Source organism: Sycon ciliatum, chromosome 5 (assembly GCF_964019385.1).
Source record: "Sycon ciliatum chromosome 5, ocSycCili1.1, whole genome shotgun sequence".
Taxonomy (NCBI): domain Eukaryota; kingdom Metazoa; phylum Porifera; class Calcarea; order Leucosolenida; family Sycettidae; genus Sycon; species Sycon ciliatum.
In genome coordinates, this window is record NC_088647.1 from 26,328,554 (window position 1) to 26,353,921 (window position 25,368).

Sequence of the window (25,368 nt, forward strand, 5' to 3'; positions counted from 1 at the left end):
GGTGTAGTGTACTTGCATGACTTCGCATATCCTCCTGGCGTGAAATCCGGAAGGCTACTGTGGCTAAATTGTTGTTCGAAAATCTCTCTCCTATCAGAATGCCTGTAAAAGAAATGTTGCGCTTACGATCCCAAGCAAATGCAACGTTTTTGGAAAAAGTATGGCGGATAAAGGGTACCCGATAACCCGCCCGTTACGCCAGATACCCGTTTGTTACCTTAAAGGGTAACCGTTTCACCCCTAGTAATAATAATAATAATAATACTCTGAAGAAAAAGTTGAACGGTCTCTGCTTGGATGACGACTACACCATAGCTCAGTGGTTAGAGCATCGCTGGCTACAAGCGAGGGTCCCTGGTTCGAGTCCTGGTGGTGACAGTCAATTTTTTCTTCAGACTTTTCCCGTTTGTCTCTTTCCCTCAAAACCAGTTAATAATAATACTAATAAAACAACTTACGCGTGCACCGTTGGACTTGGTTACCATCCAAGCACACCGGCTGAGCGGAGTTGTAATCATATCCCACGTCACACTGCACAGTTCCGTTGCCATATACCTGTCTTATTCGGGCATATGTGTTAGGAAGCGAACATGCTGCACAAGACACAAGTTGCAAACAGAAAACCCGAAAACCATTGAGGGCAAAAAAATAGGCAGAACACAAACTCACCAAACAGCAGGATATCACTTAGTGCTAGCTTCTCACTCTTCTCCTTGACAAACACACGCTGTCAGGAGGGATTTGTTCATGAATGACGTGTGCCAAGCAAATGCACACAATATCATTACTGTAAGAGTTGAATCTCTAACGCATCACGGAGTCGTAGCGTTTTAAAGGGAAAGAATCCATCGTTAACTCAAGAAACGTTACGAGTATGTTGTTCCTTCTCTCCTCTGCACTAGAGAAACAGAAGACAGATGGTAGTAGTAGTGGGGTGAATCGCTTCTATTCCAATCCAAGTTGGCAACAGAAACCATCAAAACGAAGGCATAAAGCAACAGCAAATGAAGGTATGCGAGAAACACACAAAATTTCCAAAAAAGAAGAAGAAAAGCAAGAGAAAAAGAGTGAATAAAGTCTCACGCAATGAAAAGCAGGAGATAGAAACCACTAAAAAGCCGCGATCAAATAGACCCCACCCTATTCAACATGGATAAAACACAGTCAGCACGTTTCCATGGCAAATCAAATCAGAGATCTCTTATCAATGGCCATGTATGGGCTGGGGGTGCTGCCGTTGATTGAGGGCGTCTCAATGGCTGACATCATCCAAACATGGTTTGCGGATGATTCTTCCGGAGCAGGCCGATTGCGGGTAGTTCGTGCGTGGTGGGACTCTCTGAGCAGCCTTGGGGAAGCTTACGGGTACCATTTGAATCCAACCAAGTCGATACTTCTTGTGAAGCCAGACAGGTATCATGAGGCGCTTGATCTCTTCGCTGACACAGGCGTTCAGGTGAGGATGGATGGCTGTCATCATCTTGGCGCAGCCCTCGGCACTGCTCCGTTCGTCGAGAAATACCTGGCTGACAGAGAGTGGATTCCTCGGGCAGGTGAACAAGGTGGGTGAGTTTGCTGAGTCGCAGCCACAGGCAGCCTACCATGCTTTGGTCAATAGGCTGCAGAGTAAATGGACGTTTCTTTGCCGGACCGTGGAGGGTGCTACAGAAGCCCTCAAGCCGTTGGAGGAGGCTATTCATCACAAGCTCCTCCCAATGGTGACTGGATACCACCCTAATGAAATGGACAGAAAAATGGTTTCCTGTCCTTGCCGCCATGGTGGCTTGGGAATTGTAGTCCCCACCACTCTAAACCACCAGTACACAACTTCGAAGACCATTACAGCGCCTCTGGTGGAACGCATCTGTTCTCAGGCTCCCCTTGGCGACTCGTTGGACTGTATTCGTTCCGCGAAGCGCAGGTTGTCGGCAGCGAACAGACGTTCTATGAAGAGCAAAGTGCCTGATTTCCTTGCGGCGGCACCGTCGGAACTCTCCTATTCTGGCCAATTGGCCTCCCAGCCGGGAGCGTCCAGTTGGCTGACTTGCCGGCCGATGAAGCGCCACGGATTCGCTCTGACCAAGGGTGAGTTCCGGGATGGCATTGCCCTTCGGTATGGCTGGCCATTGACTGGTCTTCCCAGTAGCTGTGCCTGTGGGGCCAGTTTTGATCTCTGCCACGCATTATCTTGTCCAAAGGGTGGCTTTCCAACATTGCGCCACAATGAGGTACGTGACGTCACCGCCAGCATGCTCCGGAGAGTGGCAAAAAACGTTGCGGTGGAGCCTCATCTTCAGCCGGTCACTGGGGAGCGGTTTCGCCATCGGACGGCAATATCAACTGACCAGGCACGGCTTGACATTGTGGCAGGCGGGGTGTGGGGCGGACGGTTTGAACGCTGCTTTTTTGATGTAAGGGTATTCAACCCATATGCAGCTTCGAACCGGTCGGCCCACACCCAATCTGCCTTCAACAAGCACGAAGCTGAGAGGCGACGCCATTATGCTGAACGAGTACGAGAGGTGGAGATTTCGGGTTTCACTCCACTTGTCCTGGCAACAACTGGTGGTATGGGCCGTGCTGCTACTGCATTCTATCGGCGGCTGGCTGTCTTTATGGAGGAGCGTGGATCAGTTGGGTATCATACCCATATCTCGATTATCCGGAGTCCTTTGCTTTACTGCGTGCTAACATCATGTGTCTGCGGGGGGCTCGCTCACCATTTCCCTGGCATGGGGGGATGGATGACGCCTCTCCAGATGTTCCTGTTGCCGAAGCCCGCCTTGTTGGCAACTAGCTAACACGGGTAACGGATACCGACTGATCAACAGAGACTATCTTAAAAAGGAGTTGTCATTGTGTGCAGATTGTAAAGTTTCATTTTCTATTTAATTACATTTTTTGTTTTGTTTTGCTTTGCAGTTGTTGCCGCGGTCAGGCCAGTGAAATCATGTTCTGTGATTGCCCGTATAAGAGGCTTAAAAAACAAAACGCATACAGCCGCAGAGAGGTGGCTGGTTCATAAGTGGCGATACCTCGTTGGTGCTTTGCTCTGCTTTGGCGGCGCCATGGCGCCTCTCGACGACGCAGTGAATGGTCATCTTCTGCCTCCGCTGTTGGGGCAACCTATGGTGTAGCCCAGAGACCATTCGGAACGTGTCGTGAAGATGTAAGGATACTGATGTCAGTCTGTCTAATTCGTCCTGCAATAGATGAGGGGAACATCATGCTCCATAAATTCATGCTCCATGTCTCGTGATTCAATCATTTTTATCCGCTTTCATAATTATAACCTTCTGCATGATTTTAACCATTTTATGCATACATTTTCATTCACTCTTCATCATTTTGTCGGAACTAGGTCTCCGGACCTGGTGAGAAGGCAGAAATGCCTGTTCACTTGGTGAAATAAAATAAAATAAACAAACAAACAAACATATTCGATGTGCACGATATACTAGCGCTTTCACAAGATGCCTCTTCAATTCCGTTTGAGTATATCTTGTAAAAAAATTAAGAAAAACTTGCCCTGGGATTGCACCATTCAACAGCGTGCAAGGCTGAAGAATTGACCGCCACTATTCAGCCTGGTCTACACCACACAGCTATGAAGTGGATTTCTGGTCAGTGAATCCCTACTTGTTGGTCTTTGTCTTTCATTTTGTTTCCCGCACACACATCACACCACATACTCCGACATGCACTGGCTGTTGGTAACCACCCAGGAGAATGAAAGAAATGTCAGGAGTCTGAGAAAGAGAGGAAAGACGTATGTGACCATAATCGTCGGGAATCAAACCCGCAACCTCTCGATTGGAAATCGCTGCACATACCACTGCACCATATGGGACACACACACACACACAATCCTTGCAACAGCGGATGGAGATGGAGCAAGCAGTTACACACTGCCGAGGCCTGCTTACTCTAGGTTGGTGATAACTCATGTCTTGGCACAATGCTTGTAGTTTGCGTGTTGGAGCACTTAACTGTACATGATTGATTGGTCCAGGGTATTCTCCAGCATCGGCAGTATCGGTCAGTTTAGCCTGCCGATGCTGGCCCATGCGTCATGCAACTCTAAGCAGTGACGCAGTGGCAAGGTTCACAGTAATAACCCAAGGGATATGTCACCACTCTGCCTTCAGACAGTCCAGTGTTGACAACCATCCCAACCATCACACCTACATTGGATCAATGAACTGCGATCCGTAGCAAGGCAGACTTGACAGCAGGCAAATAATACAGGATTATAATTATAATAAAGAATTACAACTCACAAGTTTCGCAGGCAACACGAATCGGTCTGGTGCCAGCGTGGGTCTGTCGATCGCTTGCATATGGATTGACATCGTCTGGCCGCCTGAAAAGCCAGACAACTTGACTGGTTAATTTCTCTATACACGTGTTTTTGAATGTGAGGTGACTGGCTATATCTCTTCCCGCAGTCCGTCTGCAGAGGCTCTCCCCGACGTTGTAGGACAAAGGAATGCTATAAAGCTGCAGTATTGACTTTGTAGCACCACAATAGTGGTACTCCGTAAATTGACCATCGGCTGTAGTTGAGTAACACACACACACACACACACACACACACACACACACACACACACACACACACACCACACACGCAAGCATGCACACACACACGCAAGCACGCACACACACACACGTACACACACACGCACACACACACACACACACACACACACACACGCACACGCAAGCACGCACACACACACACACACACACGCACACGCACACACACGCAAGCACGTACACACACACACACGTACACACACACACGTACACACACACGTACACACACACACACACACACACACACACAAGCACGCACACACACGCACACACACACACGCGCACACACACACACACACACACACGCACACACACACACGTACACACACACACACACACAATAGTGAATGTAAACAAGCAAAACAGCCAACCCAAGCAAGCGTAATGCCCGAAACAAAGGAGTTTTTGGTGCGGCCTTTAATATTCGTCTTTCATGTTTTGAGCTCTTCCCCAGTTTCGTATTGCATTCATTTTGTGAATTTCGCTGCTTGTGGCTGACGAGTGCATTCAAAGTTTTCATTTCCAATCTACTCATTTTTTCGTATTGGAATTGTCAAATTTGCCTAATGCATGGCACCGCCCACTGAGTTTGTTACACTGTATCTCCATTCATAATACTTGAATAACTTACGCACACACAGAGACCCACACAGATTCATACAGATTCATAAAAAAACACGCACAGACGCACGACCACATGACCAGCAATAGAATCCCAAGCCTATCAAGGCTAACGAGGCAGTTCGAAGGTTCTAGAAGCTGCTCTGCATCTGTTCTATGTGAACAGAAGTAAACATGTCGTATATCAAAATTTGCTTTCGCAAAGTCTGAAAGTCACTCGCACTACTATGTAAAAGCCCACATATAGGCTCCGGGCGTATAGAATAGCAGCCTTGATTTCCTGGGCGTATACAAGGGCACGGGCGTTATTTTGGAACCGGGCGTATACTTGGAATAGGGATAGCAGTAAGTATTGAGTATCAGTACCTGTACGTGTACTGGTGTTTCCGGCATACCTGGGCGTATACATGGGCATGGGCGCTATTTTGAAACAAAAGTGTCGACTTCCCCTGACTAGGCGTGTACACGGAATGTGGGCGGCATTTCGAGTGGGCGTAACGTTATACAGGGGCTTTCACGGTAGATGTAGATGTAGAGTGTGCAACGTTGGATTCACCCGTTCCACCCTATGCATCCTCTGTTGGATTCACCCGTTCCACCCTATGCATGCTACGTTGGATTCACCCGTTCCACCCTATGCATGCTACATTGGATTCACCCGTTCCACCCTATGCATAGGTACTGCATAATCTCCACACACCTCTATCCGCTTGTGCACTTTCATTTCTCTCGGGTTTCTTTTCCTTTTCCTTTTTTTTTCTTTTTTTCACGTGGACAATCAACCATCACATGTAGCAGAGCTCAATAGAGACAGAAGCGGAAGGGTTAGCACTGCATTGCTGCCCTGTACGCGAATTGTTCTATCAGGATAATTACTGATAGCACACTTGTGGCGCTCAGTTTTGACATTTGAACTTCGGACTGTCTGTGTTTTCATCTGAGACACGAATACATGAATAACTTACGCACGCACAGACCCGCACTTGACGTCCAGCTCCCGTCATCTTGACAACTGATCTGTGCTGGTAGTGACAAGCTCTTCATCCAGTTTGAGTTACACGTCACCATGACAACCGCCCCGGCTATTGTGCTCGAAGACGAGAGGACTGTACCGCCCTCTACACTAGCCATACCGCAATCTCCTGAACAACAAAATTAATAGCAACAAACAAAGAAACAAACAAACAATGAGAGGACGGAAAAAGTGTATTTCTTGCATTTATTCAACGAATAACAACAAATAGAAGAAAGGAGAAAACAGAACGGGTAGGTCAAACATATTGTAGCCCCTTGTGGTCTTGTCTGGTCCGGGAAAGAAAGAATCTACCAATACTAAAAGCGATCATGCTGATAAACAAGCATAGCAAAGGGTTCTAAGTTAGCTCTCTCACCACACGTTTCATACTCTGATCCATTGCGTGGGGATGCAACTACAATAGATGGTTGGATATGACAGTAGTGCTGCGAATGGCAAACGGCAAATGGCCTTCAACGTCTGTTCTCACAACACCACGTGCGACTCTGACTCGCGCTGCTGTCTGGTGCTCACGAGGTGTTTGTCGCGCTGGAAACGGAGCGTCCCTGAAAGTTGGTATCCATGGTGATGTATTGGCTCGGGGAGCGTGACTACAGAATGCAGTGCCTACTCAAGCTCAACTGATAAGGGGGGGGGGGGATTCCCCGAAACACTGTGTATTGAGCGGGGAATGGTGCTTTCTTGCAGTACATTGAGTGTGGGTGAGTGAAGCATTGACTTACGCACACACAGGCCTACACTTGATGTCCAAAGACCATTATCTTGGCAAGTGATCATGGAGGGCGCAGCAGAACTCTTTGCCCAATTCGTATCGCAAGACACTGTTGCAGCAGTCCCGGCTATGGTCTTTGATGATACTGGAATTGTGCCACCGGTTATGTTTGGCTGTCCACAATCACCTGAGCAGGACAAAAATAGGAAGAAATTCAAAAGATTTAAAAATAGAGACTTAGGTTACGTTTGGTTGGTCACATTCCCAAATGGGAATCACTTGGAATCACTCGGAATCATTCTCGCCCGTTTGGTTGGTCAAAAAAGTGCGTTAGGTTGGTCACATTCCACATGATTCCAGAATGGGAATCGCTGAAAATGATTCTTTTTGGAGAATGATCATTCCACCTCACATGCTGGAATGAGCATTCTCATTCCGGAATCAAAAATGGTAATGGCTGCCATGAGCCAAACAATGTAGCAACAGGTTTTAGTGCCTCAAATCATGCACTCAGAAATACCATGACTCTCTCAAGGAAACTAGAGTCGGGTAAAAGAAAAGACAGCCGCCGTTCCACAACGACATCATGGAATTGTTATGTTAAGTGATTCCTAATTGATTCTGGCGCGTTAGTTTGGTCAGGTGATTCTTGTCGATTCCCATTCCAGAATGGTTGTCATTTACATTCTGAAAATGCCCAACCAAACGCAACCTTAGTCGGAGGCAAACTTATTAACACACGAAGAGACGAAGCTAGTTGAAAATCTGATGAGGCCTTTCGTACCATTACTCTTCAAAATCAGTACATGGTGATAATGTGACGAAGCACAACGATGTCAATTTATACAGCATATTGAAGGGAAGATTGTGATGAAAAATACCGTATTATCTCTAATATAAGCACAATCTCCAATAATAGCACGTCTCCAATAATAGAACACCTTGGGGCGGCATTCAAAAAATAGAGTGCTCAGTCTCCATTATAAGGACACTGTGTAAATTCATTATCTGTACCGGCAAAAGAAAACCTGATATGTGTGTGTCTGACATGAATTTGGCATGGCAACATGCCTCTGAAATGAGGTTGAAATAATAATGGAACAGTCTCCAATTAAGGAACGTCTCCATTAATAGCACGGGACGGAGGTACATTGAAAAAATAAAGGACCGTGCTTATATTAGAGATAATACGGTACGCAGGCTGGATGATGGTGCAAGATCTACAACTGGCTTCGTTGGTGGTCATACTGTGCAATCTTAGCTCTCCCACAACCACTGTACTAATAGTAAGTCTGGAAAAAATTCTTCTGGAAAGTGGTTTTCTCCAGAACGCTGCAGTATAGCAATGAAAAGAATTGACTCTGACTAAAGCAAAGTGCCTTTTCCATTTCGAAGGAAACTGCCAACGAAACAAAACGCTTCATTACCAGCTTTTATTTTATTTTTTTTTATTTTTTTACTACGAAGTCCACTATGCTCGGACATGAAAGCTACGATGAAAAAAACGACCTAGGGATGATCTAGTGACGTGGCTTGATGCAGGCGGTGGCGTGCGCAATGATAAACTGTACAAGCAGAAAATCTCGTCGGTCAATAATTTTGTCCAACTCCAAAGAAAGGGAGTTCGTCCAGATGTCAATTTCGTCCGTGGATCATAACAGCATTGAAAAGCTGGACAAATCGAAATTAGTCCGGCATGTAATTTAGTCCAAAAGCTCCTGGGACGAAAAAGACGAAATTAAATCCCAGACGAATAATTCCGCTTATACAGTAGTCAAGACTTCCTGCCTGTTGCCGGGCCTGTCAAAGTACATGGCGCCCCTGTGCTCCTCGTCCCCGCTTCCTATGGCCACAGTGAAGCATTTCTCAGCTTAAACAGTACAGTGAGTGTGAACGGTGAGTGAAGTATTGACTTACGCACACACAGGCCTGCACTTGATGTCCAAGTCCCGTCATCTTGGCAAGTGATCGTGAACGGGGAGGGCGCAGAAGAACTCTTTGCCCAATTCGTATCGCAAGACACTGTTGCAGCAGTCCCGGCTATGGTCTTTGATGATACTGGAATTGTGCCACCAGTTATGCTTGGCTGTCCACAATCACCTGAGCAGGGCAAGAATAGGAAGAAATTTAAAAGATTTAAAAATAGAGACTTAGTCGGAGGGAAACATATTAGCACACGAAGAGATGAAGCCAGTTGTAAAACTGATGAGGCCTTTCGTACCATAACTCTCACATCAGTACATGGTGATAAAGGGCCGTCCAAGGTTACCAATCATATTTTCAAAACGAAATGTTTTCGTTTGTGGGTGGGTGGGTTTGATGGAGTTTCGTTTTGAAAATAATTATTGAATGCTGATGGAGAATGCCCAGTTAGGGCCTGGTCAGACTGCGGCAAATTTTGGTTGCCTGACGAAAAAAGAACAGCGTCCAGAATTTGAATCGCGATCACACTACACATGTGGGGAGAGTGAAAATTCAAACTTCATTTCGAGCGTCAAGTGGTAATCTCCACGAACGACGTCAAATTCCTTCACCTTGGGGATCGCCAACACCTTCAGTGCAATCCTTGCAACCATCCTTATGAGTTTTGTTGTTGTCTGTGGCCAATTAGCTCCTCGATATCAAGATGAAAAAATCAGTGATTATCAGCGTCAATGGCGTATCAGCGTCAAATCCTGTTTGGAGCGGAAAAGCGTGGTCCGTTCTTGCTTTTTTTTTGGAGCGTCAACTCTCGCTTTTGCCGCTCTGGCGGCAAGTTACTATGGAGATTCGGATTATAATCCTAGGATTATTTCGATTTTGCCGCAGTCTGACCAGGCCCTAACTTCTGGGTGTCGAAAATTGACATCAATATTTTACTGGAATTCGTTTTACCTGCAGAAAAGGTGAGTGGGTGGGCGGGGCCTGAAAAAAACTAAAACTTTTCGTTTTGTAAAAACAATCGGTAACCGCGGACGGCCCCTAATGTGACAAAGCACGACGATGTCAATTTATACAGCATATTGAAGGGAAGATTGTGATGAAACATACCGTATTATCTCTAATATAAGCACAATCTCCAATAATAGCACGTCTCCAATAATAGAACACCTTGGGGCGGCATTCAAAAAATAAAGTGCTCAGTCTCCATTATAAGGACACTGTGTAAATTCATTATCTGTACCGGCAAAAAAAACCTAATATGTGTGCGTCTGACATGAATTTGGCATGGCAACATGCCTCTGAAATGAGGTTGAAATAATAATGGAACAGTCTCCAATAAAGGAACGTCTCCATTAATAGCACGGGACGGAGGTAAATTGAAAAAATAAAGGACCATGCTTATATTAGAGATAATACGGTACGCAGGCTGGATGATGGTGCAAGATCTACAACTGGCTTCGTTGGTGGTCATACTGTGCAATCTTAGCTCTCCCACAACCACTGTACTAATAGTAAGTCTGGAAAAATTTCTTCTGGAAAGTGGTTTTCTGCAGAATGCTGCAGTATAGCAATGAAAAGAATTGACTCTGACTAAAGCAAAGTGCCTTTTCCATTTCGAAGGAAACTGCCAACGAAACAAAACGCTTCATTACCAGCTTTTATTTTATTTTTTTATTTTTTTTCTACGAAGTCCACTATGCTCGGGCATGAAAGCTACGATGAAAAAAACGACCAAGGGATGATCTAGTGACGTGGCTTGATGCAGGCGGTGGCGTGCGCAATGATAAACTGTACAAGCAGAAAATCTCGTCGGTCAATAATTTTGTCCAACTCCAAAGAAAGGGAGTTCGTCCAGATGTCAATTTCGTCCGTGGATCATAAGAGCATTGAAAAGCTGGACAAATCGAAATTAGTCCGGCATGTAATTTAGTCCAAAAGCTCCTGGGACGAAAAAGACGAAATTAAATCGCAGACGAATAATTCCGCTTATACAGTAGTCAAGACTTCCTGCCTGTTGCCGGGCCTGTCAAAGTACATGGCGCCCCTGTGCTCCTCGTCCCCGCTTCCTATGGCCACAGTGAAGCATTTCTCAGCTTAAACAGTACATTGAGTGTGAACGGTGAGTGAAGTATTGACTTACGCACACACAGGCCTGCACTTGATGTCCAAGTCCCGTCATCTTGGCAAGTGATCGTGGACGGGGAGGGCGCAGAAGAACTCTTTGCCCATTTACTAATACATCCCACAGTGCCGACATCACCAGCTAGGGTACTCGTGGTTGATACAATGGTGCCGAAGACTGGGGTTGGAAGTCCACAATCACCTGAACAGGGCAAGAGTGGAAAGAAAGTCTCATGGCTACACACTGTAGCCATTACACACACAAATAATTCGAAGCAACGAAGTGGTTACGGCTACTTCAAGTATCAGGGAGGTTTAGTCCCCGTAACGGATACGGGACCGTGGGTGATACACGTAAAGTTCATGCAACGGACCCACGTTCGCAATGGTTTTTTTTTTAATCACATGGAACCAACAAAAGCATGAAGCGAACGGCCCAAACTTGGTCAAAGACGAAGCTCTGAAGGTCATTGAATATTTCGATGTCGTCCAATTTGGTCCAAAAGCTCCTGGGACGAAAAAGACGAAATTAAATCCCAGACGAATAATTCCGCTTATACAGTAGTCAAGACTTCCTGCCTGTTGCCGGGCCTGTCACAGACATAGCGCCCCTGTGCTCCTCGTCCCCGCTTCCTATGGCCACAGTGAAGCATTTCTCAGCTTAAACAGTACAGTGAGTGTGAACGGTGAGTGAAGCATTGACTTACGCACACACAGGCCTGCACTTGATGTCCAAGTCCCGTCATCTTGGCAAGTGATCATCGAGGGCGCAGCAGAACTCTTTGCCCAATTCGTATCGCAAGACACTGTTGCAGCAGTCCCGGCTATGGTCTTTGATGATACTGGAATTGTGCCACCAGTTATGCTTGGCTGTCCACAATCACCTGAGCAGGGCAAGAATAGGAAGAAATTCAAAAGATTTAAAAATAGAGACTTATTCGGAGGGAAACATATTAGCACACGAAGAGATGACGCCAGTTGTAAAACTGATGAGGCCTTTCGTACCATTACTTCTCACATCAGTACATGGTGATAATGTGACAGAGCACGACGATGTCAATTTATACAGCATATTGAAGGGAAGATTGTGATGAAACATACCGTATTATCTCTAATATAAGCACAATCTATAATATTAGCACGTCTCCAATAATAGAACACCTTGGGGCGGCATTCAAAAAATAAAGTGCTCAGTCTCCATTAAAAGGACACTGCGTAAATTCATTATCTGTACCGGCAAAAGAAAACCTGATATGTGTGTGTCTGACATGAATTTGGCATGGCAACATGCCTCTGAAATGAGGTTGAAATAATAATGGAACAGTCTCCAATAAAGGAACGTCTCCATTAATACCACGGGACAGAGGTACATTGAAAAAATAAAGGACCATGCTTATATTAGAGATAATACGGTACACAGGCTGGATGATGGTGCAAGATCTACAACTGGCTTCGTTGGTGGTCATACTGTGCAATCTTAGCTCTCCCACAACCACTGTACTAATAGTAAGTCTGGAAAAATTTCTTCTGGAAAGTGGTTTTCTCCAGAACGCTGCAGTATAGCAATGAAAAGAATTGACTCTGAGGCTGTGTTTACATGAGAAATTTCAACCTGGGTCGAGTTCAGCCCGGGTTGAAAGTCTGTACGATAGACAAAAGAGGTGAGCGTTTACATGAAGACAGTTGACCCGGGTCAAATACTGATATGCCGCCAAAAGTCCACTTCTACAGTCCTGTATGGTCACGTGAATCCGTTCGCGCGAAATTTGCATCTGCAGTGCCGTTCAAACCTGACGAGAGATACGCACAGAAGTACGTTTGTACGATTTTCTTGACCCGGGTTGATTTCAACCCGGGGCGAAATTTCAACCCGGGTCAAGCGCAATGCGTCATGTAAACGCGCCATTCATTTTGTGCATATGGCGGGTTGAAATCTGACCCGGGTCGAACTCAACCCGGGTTGAAACGCTTCTTGTAAACACAGGCTGACTAAAGCAAAGTGCCTTTTCCATTTCGAAGGAAACTGCCAACGAAACAAAACGCTTCATTACCAGCTTTTATTTTATTTTTTTTTATTTTTTTACTACGAAGTCCACTATGCTCGGACATGAAAGCTACGATGAAAAAAACGACCTAGGGATGATCTAGTGACGTGGCTTGATGCAGGCGGTGGCGTGCGCAATGATAAACTGTACAAGCAGAAAATCTCGTCGGTCAATAATTTTGTCCAACTCCAAAGAAAGGGAGTTCGTCCAGATGTCAATTTCGTCCGTGGATCATAAGAGCATTGAAAAGCTGGACAAATCGAAATTAGTCCGGCATGTAATTTAGTCCAAAAGCTCCTGGGACGAAAAAGACGAAATTAAATCGCAGACGAATAATTCCGCTTATACAGTAGTCAAGACTTCCTGCCTGTTGCCGGGCCTGTCAAAGTACATGGCGCCCCTGTGCTCCTCGTCCCCGCTTCCTATGGCCACAGTGAAGCATTTCTCAGCTTAAACAGTACATTGAGTGTGAACGGTGAGTGAAGTATTGACTTACGCACACACAGGCCTGCACTTGATGTCCAAGTCCCGTCATCTTGGCAAGTGATCGTGGACGGGGAGGGCGCAGAAGGACTCTTTGCCCATTTACTAATACATCCCACAGTGCCGACAGCACCAGCTAGGGTACTCGTGGTTAATGCAATGGTGCCGGAGACTGGGGTTGGAAGTCCACAATCACCTGAACAGGGCAAGAGTGGAAAGAAAGTCTCATGGCTACACACAGTAGCCATTACACACACAAATAATTCGAATCAACGAAGTGGTTACGGCTACTTCAAGTATCAGGGAGGTTTAGTCCCCGTAACGGATACGGGACCGTGGGTGATACACGTAAAGTTCATGCAACGGACCCACGTTCGCAATGGTTTTTTTTTTAATCACATGGAACCAACAAAAGCATGAAGCGAACGGCCCAAACTTGGTCAAAGACGAAGCTCTGAAGGTCATTGAATATTTCGATGTCGTCCAATTTGGTCCAAAAGCTCCTGGGACGAAAAAGACGAAATTAAATCCCAGACGAATAATTCCGCTTATACAGTAGTCAAGACTTCCTGCCTGTTGCCGGGCCTGTCACAGACATGGCGCCCCTGTGCTCCTCGTCCCCGCTTCCTATGGCCACAGTGAAGCATTTCTCAGCTTAAACAGTACAGTGAGTGTGAACGGTGAGTGAAGCATTGACTTACGCACACACAGGCCTGCACTTGATGTCCAAGTCCCGTCATCTTGGCAAGTGATCATCGAGGGCGCAGCAGAACTCTTTGCCCAATTCGTATCGCAAGACACTGTTGCAGCAGTCCCGGCTATGGTCTTTGATGATACTGGAATTGTGCCACCAGTTATGCTTGGCTGTCCACAATCACCTGAGCAGGACAAGAATAGGAAGAAATTCAAAAGATTTAAAAATAGAGACTTAGGCGGAGGGAAACATATTAGCACACGAAGAGATGACGCCAGTTGTAAAACTGATGAGGCCTTTTGTACCATTACTTCACATCAGTACATGGTGATAATGTGACAAAGCACGACAATGTCAATTTATACAGCATATTGAAGGGAAGCAGATTGCACAGCATCCAGAAGCGACAGATTAATGCATTGTAAGTCTTTCTTGACAACGTCAATCCATCTCAGACGTGGTCGTCCTCGGGGTCGTCGTATGTCTGTTGTGTTGATTGACATTAGGAGGGCTTGGAAAGAAGACGATTCTTCGCCTTCCCTCACTACATGGCCGAACCACAGCAGTCTCCGTTGCCTGCAGACTTGTCGCTTCTGGATGCTGTGCAATCTGCTTCTGATAGAGCTGCTTGGCTCGAAATTGTTAACAGAGGCGTTGACCTCATGCAATGAGTGAGATGCGAACTGTCGTTATTATTATTATTATTATTATTATTATTCAAAGGATCAGTCGGGGAAGTGAACTGCCTGAAAAGAGAAAAAAACGCCAGACCCACCAGGACTCGAACCTGGGACCCTGCTTGTCATGAGCAATGCTCTAACCACTGAGCTATGGGACCAGGCTGAACCTAGAAGGCGCTGACAAGTTTTTCACTCCAAAGGCAGCTCACAACACGTGCCACACATACTGATGGCACTTGGGTCTTTTTTCCCTCCCCCAGGGGACCAACCACGGTCAGTTTCTGGAAACTACCAGAGGTGAAAGAAAGTGATTAAATTTGGAAAGGATTGGGAGAACTTCAAATTCAAAGGATCAGTCGGGGAAGTGAACTGCCTGAAAAGAGAAAAAAAACGCCAGACCCACCAGGACTCGAACCTGGGACCCTGCTTGTCATGAGCAATGCTCTAACCACTGAGCTATGGGACCAGGCTGAACCTAGAAGGCGCTGACAAGTTTTTCACTCCAAAGGCAGCTCACAACACGTGCCACACATACTGATGGCACTTGGGTCTTTTTGACAAGCAGGGTCCCAGGTTCGAGTCCTGGTGGGTCTGGCGTTTTTTTTCTCTTTTCAGGCAGTTCACTTCCCCGACTGATCCTTTGAAATTGAAGTTCTCCCAATCCTTTCCAAATTATTATTATTATTATTATTATTGAAGGGAAGATTGTGATGAAACATACCGTATTATCTCTAATATAAGCACAATCTCCAATAATAGCACGTCTCCAATAATAGAACACCTTGGGGCGGCATTCAAAAAATAAAGTGCTCAGTCTCCATTATAAGGACACTGTGTAAATTCATTATCTGTACCGGCAAAAAAAACCTGATATGTGTGCGTCTGACATGAATTTGGCATGGCAACATGCCTCTGAAATGAGGTTGAAATAATAATGGAACAGTCTCCAATAAAGGAACGTCTCCATTAATAGCACGGGACGGAGGTACATTGAAAAAATAAAGGACCGTGCTTATATTAGAGATAATACGGTACGCAGGCTGGATGATGGTGCAAGATCTACAACTGGCTTCGTTGGTGGTCATACTGTGCAATCTTAGCTCTCCCACAACCACTGTACTAATAGTAAGTCTGGAAAAATTTCTTCTGGAAAGTGGTTTTCTCCAGAACGCTGCAGTATAGCAATGAAAAGAATTGACTCTGACTAAAGCAAAGTGCCTTTTCCATTTCGAAGGAAACTGCCAACGAAACAAAACGCTTCACTACCAGCTTTTATTTTATTTATTTTTTATTTTTTACTACGAAGTCCACTATGCTCGGGCATGAAAGCTACGATGAAAAAAACGACCAAGGGATGATCTAGTGACGTGGCTTGATGCAGGCGGTGGCGTGCGCAATGATAAACTGTACAAGCAGAAAATCTCGTCGGTCAATAATTTTGTCCAACTCCAAAGAAAGGGAGTTCGTCCAGATGTCAATTTCGTCCGTGGATCATAAGAGCATTGAAAAGCTAGACAAATCGAAATTAGTCCGGCATGTAATTTAGTCCAAAAGCTCCTGGGACGAAAAAGACGAAATTAAATCCCAGACGAATAATTCCGCTTATACAGTAGTCAAGACTTCCTGCCTGTTGCCGGGCCTGTCAAAGTACATGGCGCCCCTGTGCTCCTCGTCCCCGCTTCCTATGGCCACAGTGAAGCATTTCTCAGCTTAAACAGTACAGTGAGTGTGAACGGTGAGTGAAGTATTGACTTACGCACACACAGGCCTGCACTTGACGTCCAAGTCCCGTCATCTTGGCAAGTGATCGTGGACGGGGAGGGCGCAGAAGAACTCTTTGCCCAATTCGTATCGCAAGACACTGTTGCAGCAGTCCCGGCTATGGTCTTTGATGATACTGGAATTGTGCCACCAGTTATGCTTGGCTGTCCACAATCACCTGAGCAGGACAAGAATAGGAAGAAATTCAAAAGATTTAAAAATAGAGACTTAGGCGGAGGGAAACATATTAGCACACGAAGAGATGACGCCAGTTGTAAAACTGATGAGGCCTTTTGTACCATTACTTCACTTCAGTACATGGTGATAATGTGACAAAGCACGACAATGTCAATTTATACAGCATATTGAAGGGAAGCAGATTGCACAGCATCCAGAAGCGACAGATTAATGCATTGTAAGTCTTTCTTGACAACGTCAATCCATCTCAGACGTGGTCGTCCTCGTGGTCGTCGTATGTCTGTTGTGTTGATTGACATTAGGAGGGCTTGGAAAGAGGACGATTCTTCGCCTTCCTTCACTACATGGCCGAACCACAGCAGTCTCCGTTGCCTGCAGACTTGTCGCTTCTGGATGCTGTGCAATCTGCTTCTGATAGAGCTGCTTGGCTCGAAATTGTTAACAGATGCGTTGACCTCATGCAATGAGTGAGATGCGAACTGTCGTTATTATTATTATTATGTTTTATTATTGAAGGGAAGATTGTGATGAAACATACCGTATTATCTCTAATATAAGCACAATCTCCAATAATAGCACGTCTCCAATAATAGAACACCTTGGGGCGGAATTCAAAAATAAAGTGCTCAGTCTCCATTATAAGGACACTGTGTAAATTCATTATCTGTACCGGCAAAAGAAAACCTGATATGTGTGTGTCTGACATGAATTTGGCATGGCAACATGCCTCTGAAATGAGGTTGAAATAATAATGGAACAGTCTCGAATAAAGGAACGTCTCCATTAATAGCACGGGACGGAGGTACATTGAAAAAATAAAGGACCGTGCTTATATTAGAGATGATACGGTACACAGGCTGGATGATGGTGCAAGATCTACAACTGGCTTCGTTGGTGGTCATACTGTGCAATCTTAGCTCTCCCACAACCACTGTACTAATAGTAAGTCTGGAAAAATTTCTTCTGGAAAGTGGTTTTCTCCAGAACGCTGCAGTATAGCAATGAAAAGAATTGACTCTGACTAAAGCAAAGTGCCTTTTCCATTTCGAAGGAAACTGCCAACGAAACAAAACGCTTCATTACCAGCTTTTATTTCATTTATTTTTATTTTTTTACTACTAAGTCCACTATGCTCGGGCATGAAAGCTACGATGAAAAAAACGACCAAGGGATGATCTAGTGACGTGGCTTGATGCAGGCGGTGGCGTGCGCAATGATAAACTGTACAAGCAGAAAATCTCGTCGGTCAATAATTTTGTCCAACTCCAAAGAAAGGGAGTTCGTCCAGATGTCAATTTCGTCCGTGGATCATAACAGCATTGAAAAGCTGGACAAATCGAAATTAGTCCGGCATGTAATTTAGTCCAAAAGCTCCTGGGACGAAAAAGACGAAATTAAATCCCAGACGAATAATTCCGCTTATACAGTAGTCAAGACTTCCTGCCTGTTGCCGGGCCTGTCAAAGTACATGGCGCCCCTGTGCTCCTCGTCCCCGCTTCCTATGGCCACAGTGAAGCATTTCTCAGCTTAAACAGTACAGTGAGTGTGAACGGTGAGTGAAGTATTGACTTACGCACACACAGGCCTGCACTTGATGTCCAAGTCCCGTCATCTTGGCAAGTGATCGTGAACGGGGAGGGCGCAGAAGAACTCTTTGCCCAATTCGTATCGCAAGACACTGTTGCAGCAGTCCCGGCTATGGTCTTTGATGATACTGGAATTGTGCCACCAGTTATGCTTGGCTGTCCACAATCACCTGAGCAGGGCAAGAATAGGAAGAAATTTAAAAGATTTAAAAATAGAGACTTAGTCGGAGGGAAACATATTAGCACACGAAGAGATGAAGCCAGTTGTAAAACTGATGAGGCCTTTCGTACCATAACTCTCACATCAGTACATGGTGATAAAGGGCCGTCCAAGGTTACCAATCATATTTTCAAAACGAAATGTTTTCGTTTGTGGGTGGGTGGGTTTGATGGAGTTTCGTTTTGAAAATAATTATTGAATGCTGATGGAGAATGCCCAGTTAGGGCCTGGTCAGACTGCGGCAAATTTTGGTTGCCTGACGAAAAAAGAACAGCGTCCAGAATTTGAATCGCGATCACACTACACATGTGGGGAGAGTGAAAATTCAAACTTCATTTCGAGCGTCAAGTGGTAATCTCCACGAACGACGTCAAATTCCTTCACCTTGGGGATCGCCAACACCTTCAGTGCAATCCTTGCAACCATCCTTATGAGTTTTGTTGTTGTCTGTGGCCAATTAGCTCCTCGATATCAAGATGAAAAAATCAGTGATTATCAGCGTCAATGGCGTATCAGCGTCAAATCCTGTTTGGAGCGGAAAAGCGTGGTCCGTTCTTGCTTTTTTTTTTGGAGCGTCAACTCTCGCTTTTGCCGCTCTGGCGGCAAGTTACTATGGAGATTCGGATTATAATCCTAGGATTATTTCGATTTTGCCGCAGTCTGACCAGGCCCTAACTTCTGGGTGTCGAAAATTGACATCAATATTTTACTGGAATTCGTTTTACCTGCAGAAAAGGTGAGTGGGTGGGCGGGGGCTGAAAAAAACTAAAACTTTTCGTTTTGTAAAAACAATCGGTAACCGCGGACGGCCCCTAATGTGACAAAGCACGACGATGTCAATTTATACAGCATATTGAAGGGAAGATTGTGATGAAACATACCGTATTATCTCTAATATAAGCACAATCTCCAATAATAGCACGTCTCCAATAATAGAACACCTTGGGGCGGCATTCAAAAAATAAAGTGCTCAGTCTCCATTATAAGGACACTGTGTAAATTCATTATCTGTACCGGCAAAAAAAACCTAATATGTGTGCGTCTGACATGAATTTGGCATGGCAACATGCCTCTGAAATGAGGTTGAAATAATAATGGAACAGTCTCCAATAAAGGAACGTCTCCATTAATAGCACGGGACGGAGGTACATTGAAAAAATAAAGGACCGTGCTTATATTAGAGATAATACGGTACGCAGGCTGGATGATGGTGCAAGATCTACAACTGGCTTCGTTGGTGGTCATACTGTGCAATCTTAGCTCTCCCACAACCACTGTACTAATAGTAAGTCTGGAAAAATTTCTTCTGGAAAGTGGTTTTCTGCAGAATGCTGCAGTATAGCAATGAAAAGAATTGACTCTGACTAAAGCAAAGTGCCTTTTCCATTTCGAAGGAAACTGCCAACGAAACAAAACGCTTCATTACCAGCTTTTATTTTATATATTTTTTATTTTTTACTACTAAGTCCACTATGCTCGGACATGAAAGCTACGATGAAAAAAACGACCAAGGGATGATCTAGTGACGTGGCTTGATGCAGGCGGTGGCGTGCGCAATGATAAACTGTACAAGCAGAAAATCTCGTCGGTCAATAATTTTGTCCAACTCCAAAGAAAGGGAGTTCGTCCAGATGTCAATTTCGTCCGTGGATCATAACAGCATTGAAAAGCTGGACAAATCGAAATTAGTCCGGCATGTAATTTAGTCCAAAAGCTCCTGGGACGAAAAAGACGAAATTAAATCCCAGACGAATAATTCCGCTTATACAGTAGTCAAGACTTCCTGCCTGTTGCCGGGCCTGTCAAAGTACATGGCGCCCCTGTGCTCCTCGTCCCCGCTTCCTATGGCCACAGTGAAGCATTTCTCAGCTTAAACAGTACAGTGAGTGTGAACGGTGAGTGAAGTATTGACTTACGCACACACAGGCCTGCACTTGACGTCCAAGTCCCGTCATCTTGGCAAGTGATCGTGGACGGGGAGGGCGCAGAAGAACTCTTTGCCCAATTCGTATCGCAAGACACTGTTGCAGCAGTCCCGGCTATGGTCTTTGATGATACTGGAATTGTGCCACCAGTTATGCTTGGCTGTCCACAATCACCTGAGCAGGACAAGAATAGGAAGAAATTCAAAAGATTTAAAAATAGAGACTTAGTCGGAGGGAAACATATTAGCACACGAAGAGATGACGCCAGTTGTAAAACTGATGAGGCCTTTCGTACCATTACTCTCACATCAGTACATGGTGATAAAGGGCCGTCCAAGGTTACCAATCATATTTTTAAAACGAAATGTTTTCGTTTGTGGGTGGGTGGGTTTGATGGAGTTTCGTTTTGAAAATAATTATTGAATGCTGATGGAGAATGCCCAGTTAGGGCCTGGTCAGACTGCGGCAAATTTTGGTTGCCTGACGAAAAAAGAACAGCGTCCAGAATTTGAATCGCGATCACACTACACATGTGGGGAGAGTGAAAATTCAAACTTCATTTCGAGCGTCAAGTGGTAATCTCCACGAACGACGTCAAATTCCTTCACCTTGGGGATCAGCAACACCTTCAGTGCAATCCTTGCAACCATCCTTATGAGTTTTGTTGTTGTCTGTGGCCAATTAGCTCCTCGATATCGAGATGAAAAAATCAGTGATTATCAGCGTCAATGGCGTATCAGGGTCAAATCCTGTTTGGAGCGGAAAAGCGTGGTCCGTTCTTGCTTTTTTTTTGGAGCGTCAACTCTCGCTTTTGCCGCTCTGGCGGCAAGTTACTATGGAGATTCGGATTATAATCCTAGGATTATTTCGATTTTGCCGCAGTCTGACCAGGCCCTAACTTCTGGGTGTCGAAAATTGACATCAATATTTTCCTGGAATTCGTTTTACCTGCAAAAAAGGTGAGTGGGTGGGCGGGGGCTGAAAAAAACTAAAACCTTTCGTTTTGTAAAAACAATCGGTAACCCCGGACGGCCCCTAATGTGACAAAGCACGACGATGTCAATTTATACAGCATATTGAAGGGAAGATTGTGATGAAACATATCTCTAATATAAGCACAATCTCCAATAATAGCACGTCTCTAATAATAGAACACCTTGGGGCGGCATTCAAAAAATAAAGTGCTCAGTCTCCATTATAAGGACACTGTGTAAATTCATTATCTGTACCGGCAAAAAAACCCTGATATGTGTGCGTCTGACATGAATTTGGCATGGCAACATGCCTCTGAAATGAGGTTGAAATAATAATGGAACAGTCTCCAATAAAGGAACGTCTCCATTAATAGCACGGGACGGAGGTACATTGAAAAAATAAAGGACCGTGCTTATATTAGAGATCATACGGTACGCAGGCTGGATGATGGTGCAAGATCTACAACTGGCTTCGTTGGTGGTCATACTGTGCAATCTTAGCTCTCCCACAACCACTGTCCTAAAAGTAAGTCTGGAAAAATTTCTTCTGGAAAGTGGTTTTCTGCAGAACGCTGCAGTGTAGCAATGAAAAGAATTGACTCTGACTAAAGCAAAGTGCCTTTTCCATTTCGAAGGAAACTGCCAACGAAACAAAACGCTTCATTACCAGCTTTCATTTTATTTATTTTTATTTTTTTACTACGAAGTCCACTATGCTCGGACATGAAAGCTACGATGAAAAAAACGACCAAGGGATGATCTAGTGACGTGGCTTGATGCAGGCGGTGGCGTGCGCAATGATAAACTGTACAAGCAGAAAATCTCGTCGGTCAATAATTTTGTCCAACTCCAAAGAAAGGGAGCTCGTCCAGATGTCAATTTCGTCCGTGGATCATAAGAGCATTGAAAAGCTGGACAAATCGAAATTAGTCCGGCATGTAATTTAGTCCAAAAGCTCCTGGGACGAAAAAGACGAAGTTAAATCCCAGACGAATAATTCCGCTTATACAGTAGTCAAGACTTCCTGCCTGTTGCCGGGCCTGTCAAAGTACATGGCGCCCCTGTGCTCCTCGTCCCCGCTTCCTATGGCCACAGTGAAGCATTTCTCAGCTTAAACGGTACAGTGAGTGTGAACGGTGAGTGAAGCATTGACTTACGCACACACAGGCCTGCACTTGATGTCCAAGTCCCGTCACCTTGGCAAGTGATCGTGGACGGGGAGGGCGCAGAAGAACTCTTTGCCCATTTACTAATACATCCCACAGTGCCGACAGCACCAGCTAGGGTACTCGTGGTTGATACAATGGTGCCGGAGACTTGGGTTGGAAGTCCACAATCACCTGAACAGGGCAAGAGTGGAAAGAAAGTCTCATGGCTACACACAGTAGCCATTACACACACAGATAATTCGAAGCAACGAAGTGGTTACGGCTACTTCAAGTATCAGGGAGGTTTAGTCCCCCGTAACGGATACGGGACCATGGGTGATACACGTAAAGTTCATGCAACGGACCCACGTTCGCAATGGGTTTTTTTTAATCACATGGAACCAACAAAAGCATGAAGCGAACGGCCCAAACTTGGTCAAAGACGAAGCTCTGAAGGTCATTGAATATTTCGATTTCGTGCTTCGGAAACTTCTTCAGCTGAGCACCCTCACAGCTTGTACAATGCGCTCCATTCTGATTTTCAGGCACGTTCTGGCGGAACGTGGGTGAGCCTCCATACACGGTATGCCGTGAATCAGAAAACGTCTGTACGTGGGTCACTGAGTATCACGTGGTACACACACGTAAAGTACACGCGGATTACGTGGGACTAAACCTCCCTAATTGTTATTAATAATGTTCCTTCTGACAGTTGTTTTGCCTGCTAAAGGCTCGTCAGAGGTGATGCTGAATAGGATACTATAAAACAGGTCATTTTAGGTGCATCAAAATTTCAGTGCCAGGGACCTGCCTGGTTTCAGGTGTTATGTAGAATTAAGTGACTAGCTTTCCCTTCACAGACAGTGCATACTCTAGTGCCATTTAGGTGGAATTTAAATTTAGGTGCCTGGTTTCTCTACTGAAATCACCGAGATTAAAGTTACACCGCAAATCACGTGTGCTACAGTATTGCAATTGAGCATGAGCTGCTTGTCAAGCAATTGGTGGTGTTAGTGGACATCATAGTGTAACTTGTAGCTCCTTGGTCATTTCTTTACTGCAATTGACATGGCAAATAATATTTACACGGTACTATTATGGGCGCAAGAAACCAGGCAACGTGTAGTCATTTACACTTTGCCCCTACTGTCATTAACACCTTTTAGATTTGCGCCATAATAATAGCTATGAAAGGTATGAATGCCGCAGACATCACCACGCAACATGACAAGTTGTTGCCAAGTGGTTGACAAGGTGTTCAAAGTTTGAGATTGTGTGTTTCCAGAATCGATTTTCAAGCTCCGATCATCAGTGGAAATACGGAACTCAAGTGATCAAGGGAAAAACAAAGGTTAAAAATCCAAAGAAGTGTGACACATGACGCGTAAGTATTACAAAACGTGAGGGCTAAGATAAAGAGCAAGTGTGACAAATGGGCATGAACAGTGCAGAAACAACTCATGAACACGGGGTGCAAACTCACGAAAATAACCTAAGTGCAACATGTTCTTTTTCCTTACACAAATCGGGGGGGGGGGGGTGCCGTGCCCGATATGTTCAGCAGTTGAAGGTCCTTGAAGCTGTTTGTATTCGTACGCATAAGCCCGATTCGTGTAAGCGAAAAGAACATGTTGTAGCACTAAAGTTATTTTCGTGAGTTTGCACAAAGGTTAAAAATGCAAAGAAGTGTGACACATGACGCGTAATTATTACAAAAAGTGAGGGCTAAGATAAAGAGTAAGTGTGACAAATGGGCATGAACAGTGCAGAAACAACTCATGATTTTTAACCTTTACTTTCCCTTGATCACTTTAGTTCCGTATTTCCACTGATGATCGGAGCTTGAAAATCGATTCTGGAAACACACAATCTCAAACTTTGAACAAATTGTCATGTTGCGTGGTGATGTCTGCGGCATTCATACTTTTCATAGCTATTATTCCCGTAGCTATGCAGAAGACATTACTTGAGTAACGTCTGGCGCTAGCCAGGGTCCACACGGCTTTAATTTGGTATTTGTGTGTTTGTTTGTTTGTGTGTTTGTGTCACGCCTGGCGCTATCCCGTATCTGTCCCGTACCGTACCGTACCAGCAAAGACAGCTGGCCACAACATTTTTGTTTTTTTGTGCCATCGGCATGCCTGGCGCTATCCTGTACCTGTCCCGTACCATCAAGAGCACGGTACCATCAAAAGAATGAGTATATATGCGAAGTGTATCGGGGGAATGCATTCAGGCCGATAGTGCAGTAACATTTTGTGTGGATTTGTGTGCGAGGCCGAGATCCCACTAGCAGGCTGGCTGGGCCGCCTGTCGACCAGCCCGGGAATCGCATGTAGGCCGATAGCATTATAATTATAACGTATATAGATGTATAGCAGGGAGTCGTATTATGTAAACGACTCCCTGCTGTTTAGAGAGATTTTCTGGAAAGAAATACGAAGTAGGGAGACGAGGAAATGCAATTAGAATGGACGTTAGTTGCCGAATAGGTGACAGGATGCGTTAGCAAAAACATACTTTGGACGAGAGATCCCGTCGTCTCCAAAATAATCCTGAACGGGCGAGTCAGCGCCGGTCACAAGAAACGTCAGAAGAGAGATCCCGTTGACTTCAGAATGTCCTTGATCGGCAGAGTCAGC

The 25,368-nt window shown here is 45.1% G+C and overlaps 1 protein-coding gene across 1 annotated transcript in view; it reads right to left on the reverse strand.

The window, feature by feature from the left end:
- Positions 1-458: 458 nt before the first annotated feature.
- Positions 459-25,368, reverse strand: part of LOC135816697 (sushi, von Willebrand factor type A, EGF and pentraxin domain-containing protein 1-like) — a gene marked incomplete at its 3' end in the record, with an annotated part of 56,231 nt that continues 31,321 nt past the window's right edge. The window contains 12 exon segments of the mRNA XM_065329824.1: positions 459-593; positions 4,281-4,556; positions 6,186-6,362; positions 6,979-7,155; positions 8,886-9,068; positions 11,032-11,214; positions 11,720-11,896; positions 13,554-13,736; positions 16,671-16,853; positions 18,447-18,629; positions 20,596-20,778; positions 22,736-22,918. Coding sequence (XP_065185896.1) covers positions 459-593; positions 4,281-4,556; positions 6,186-6,362; positions 6,979-7,155; positions 8,886-9,068; positions 11,032-11,214; positions 11,720-11,896; positions 13,554-13,736; positions 16,671-16,853; positions 18,447-18,629; positions 20,596-20,778; positions 22,736-22,918 — 2,223 coding nt within the window.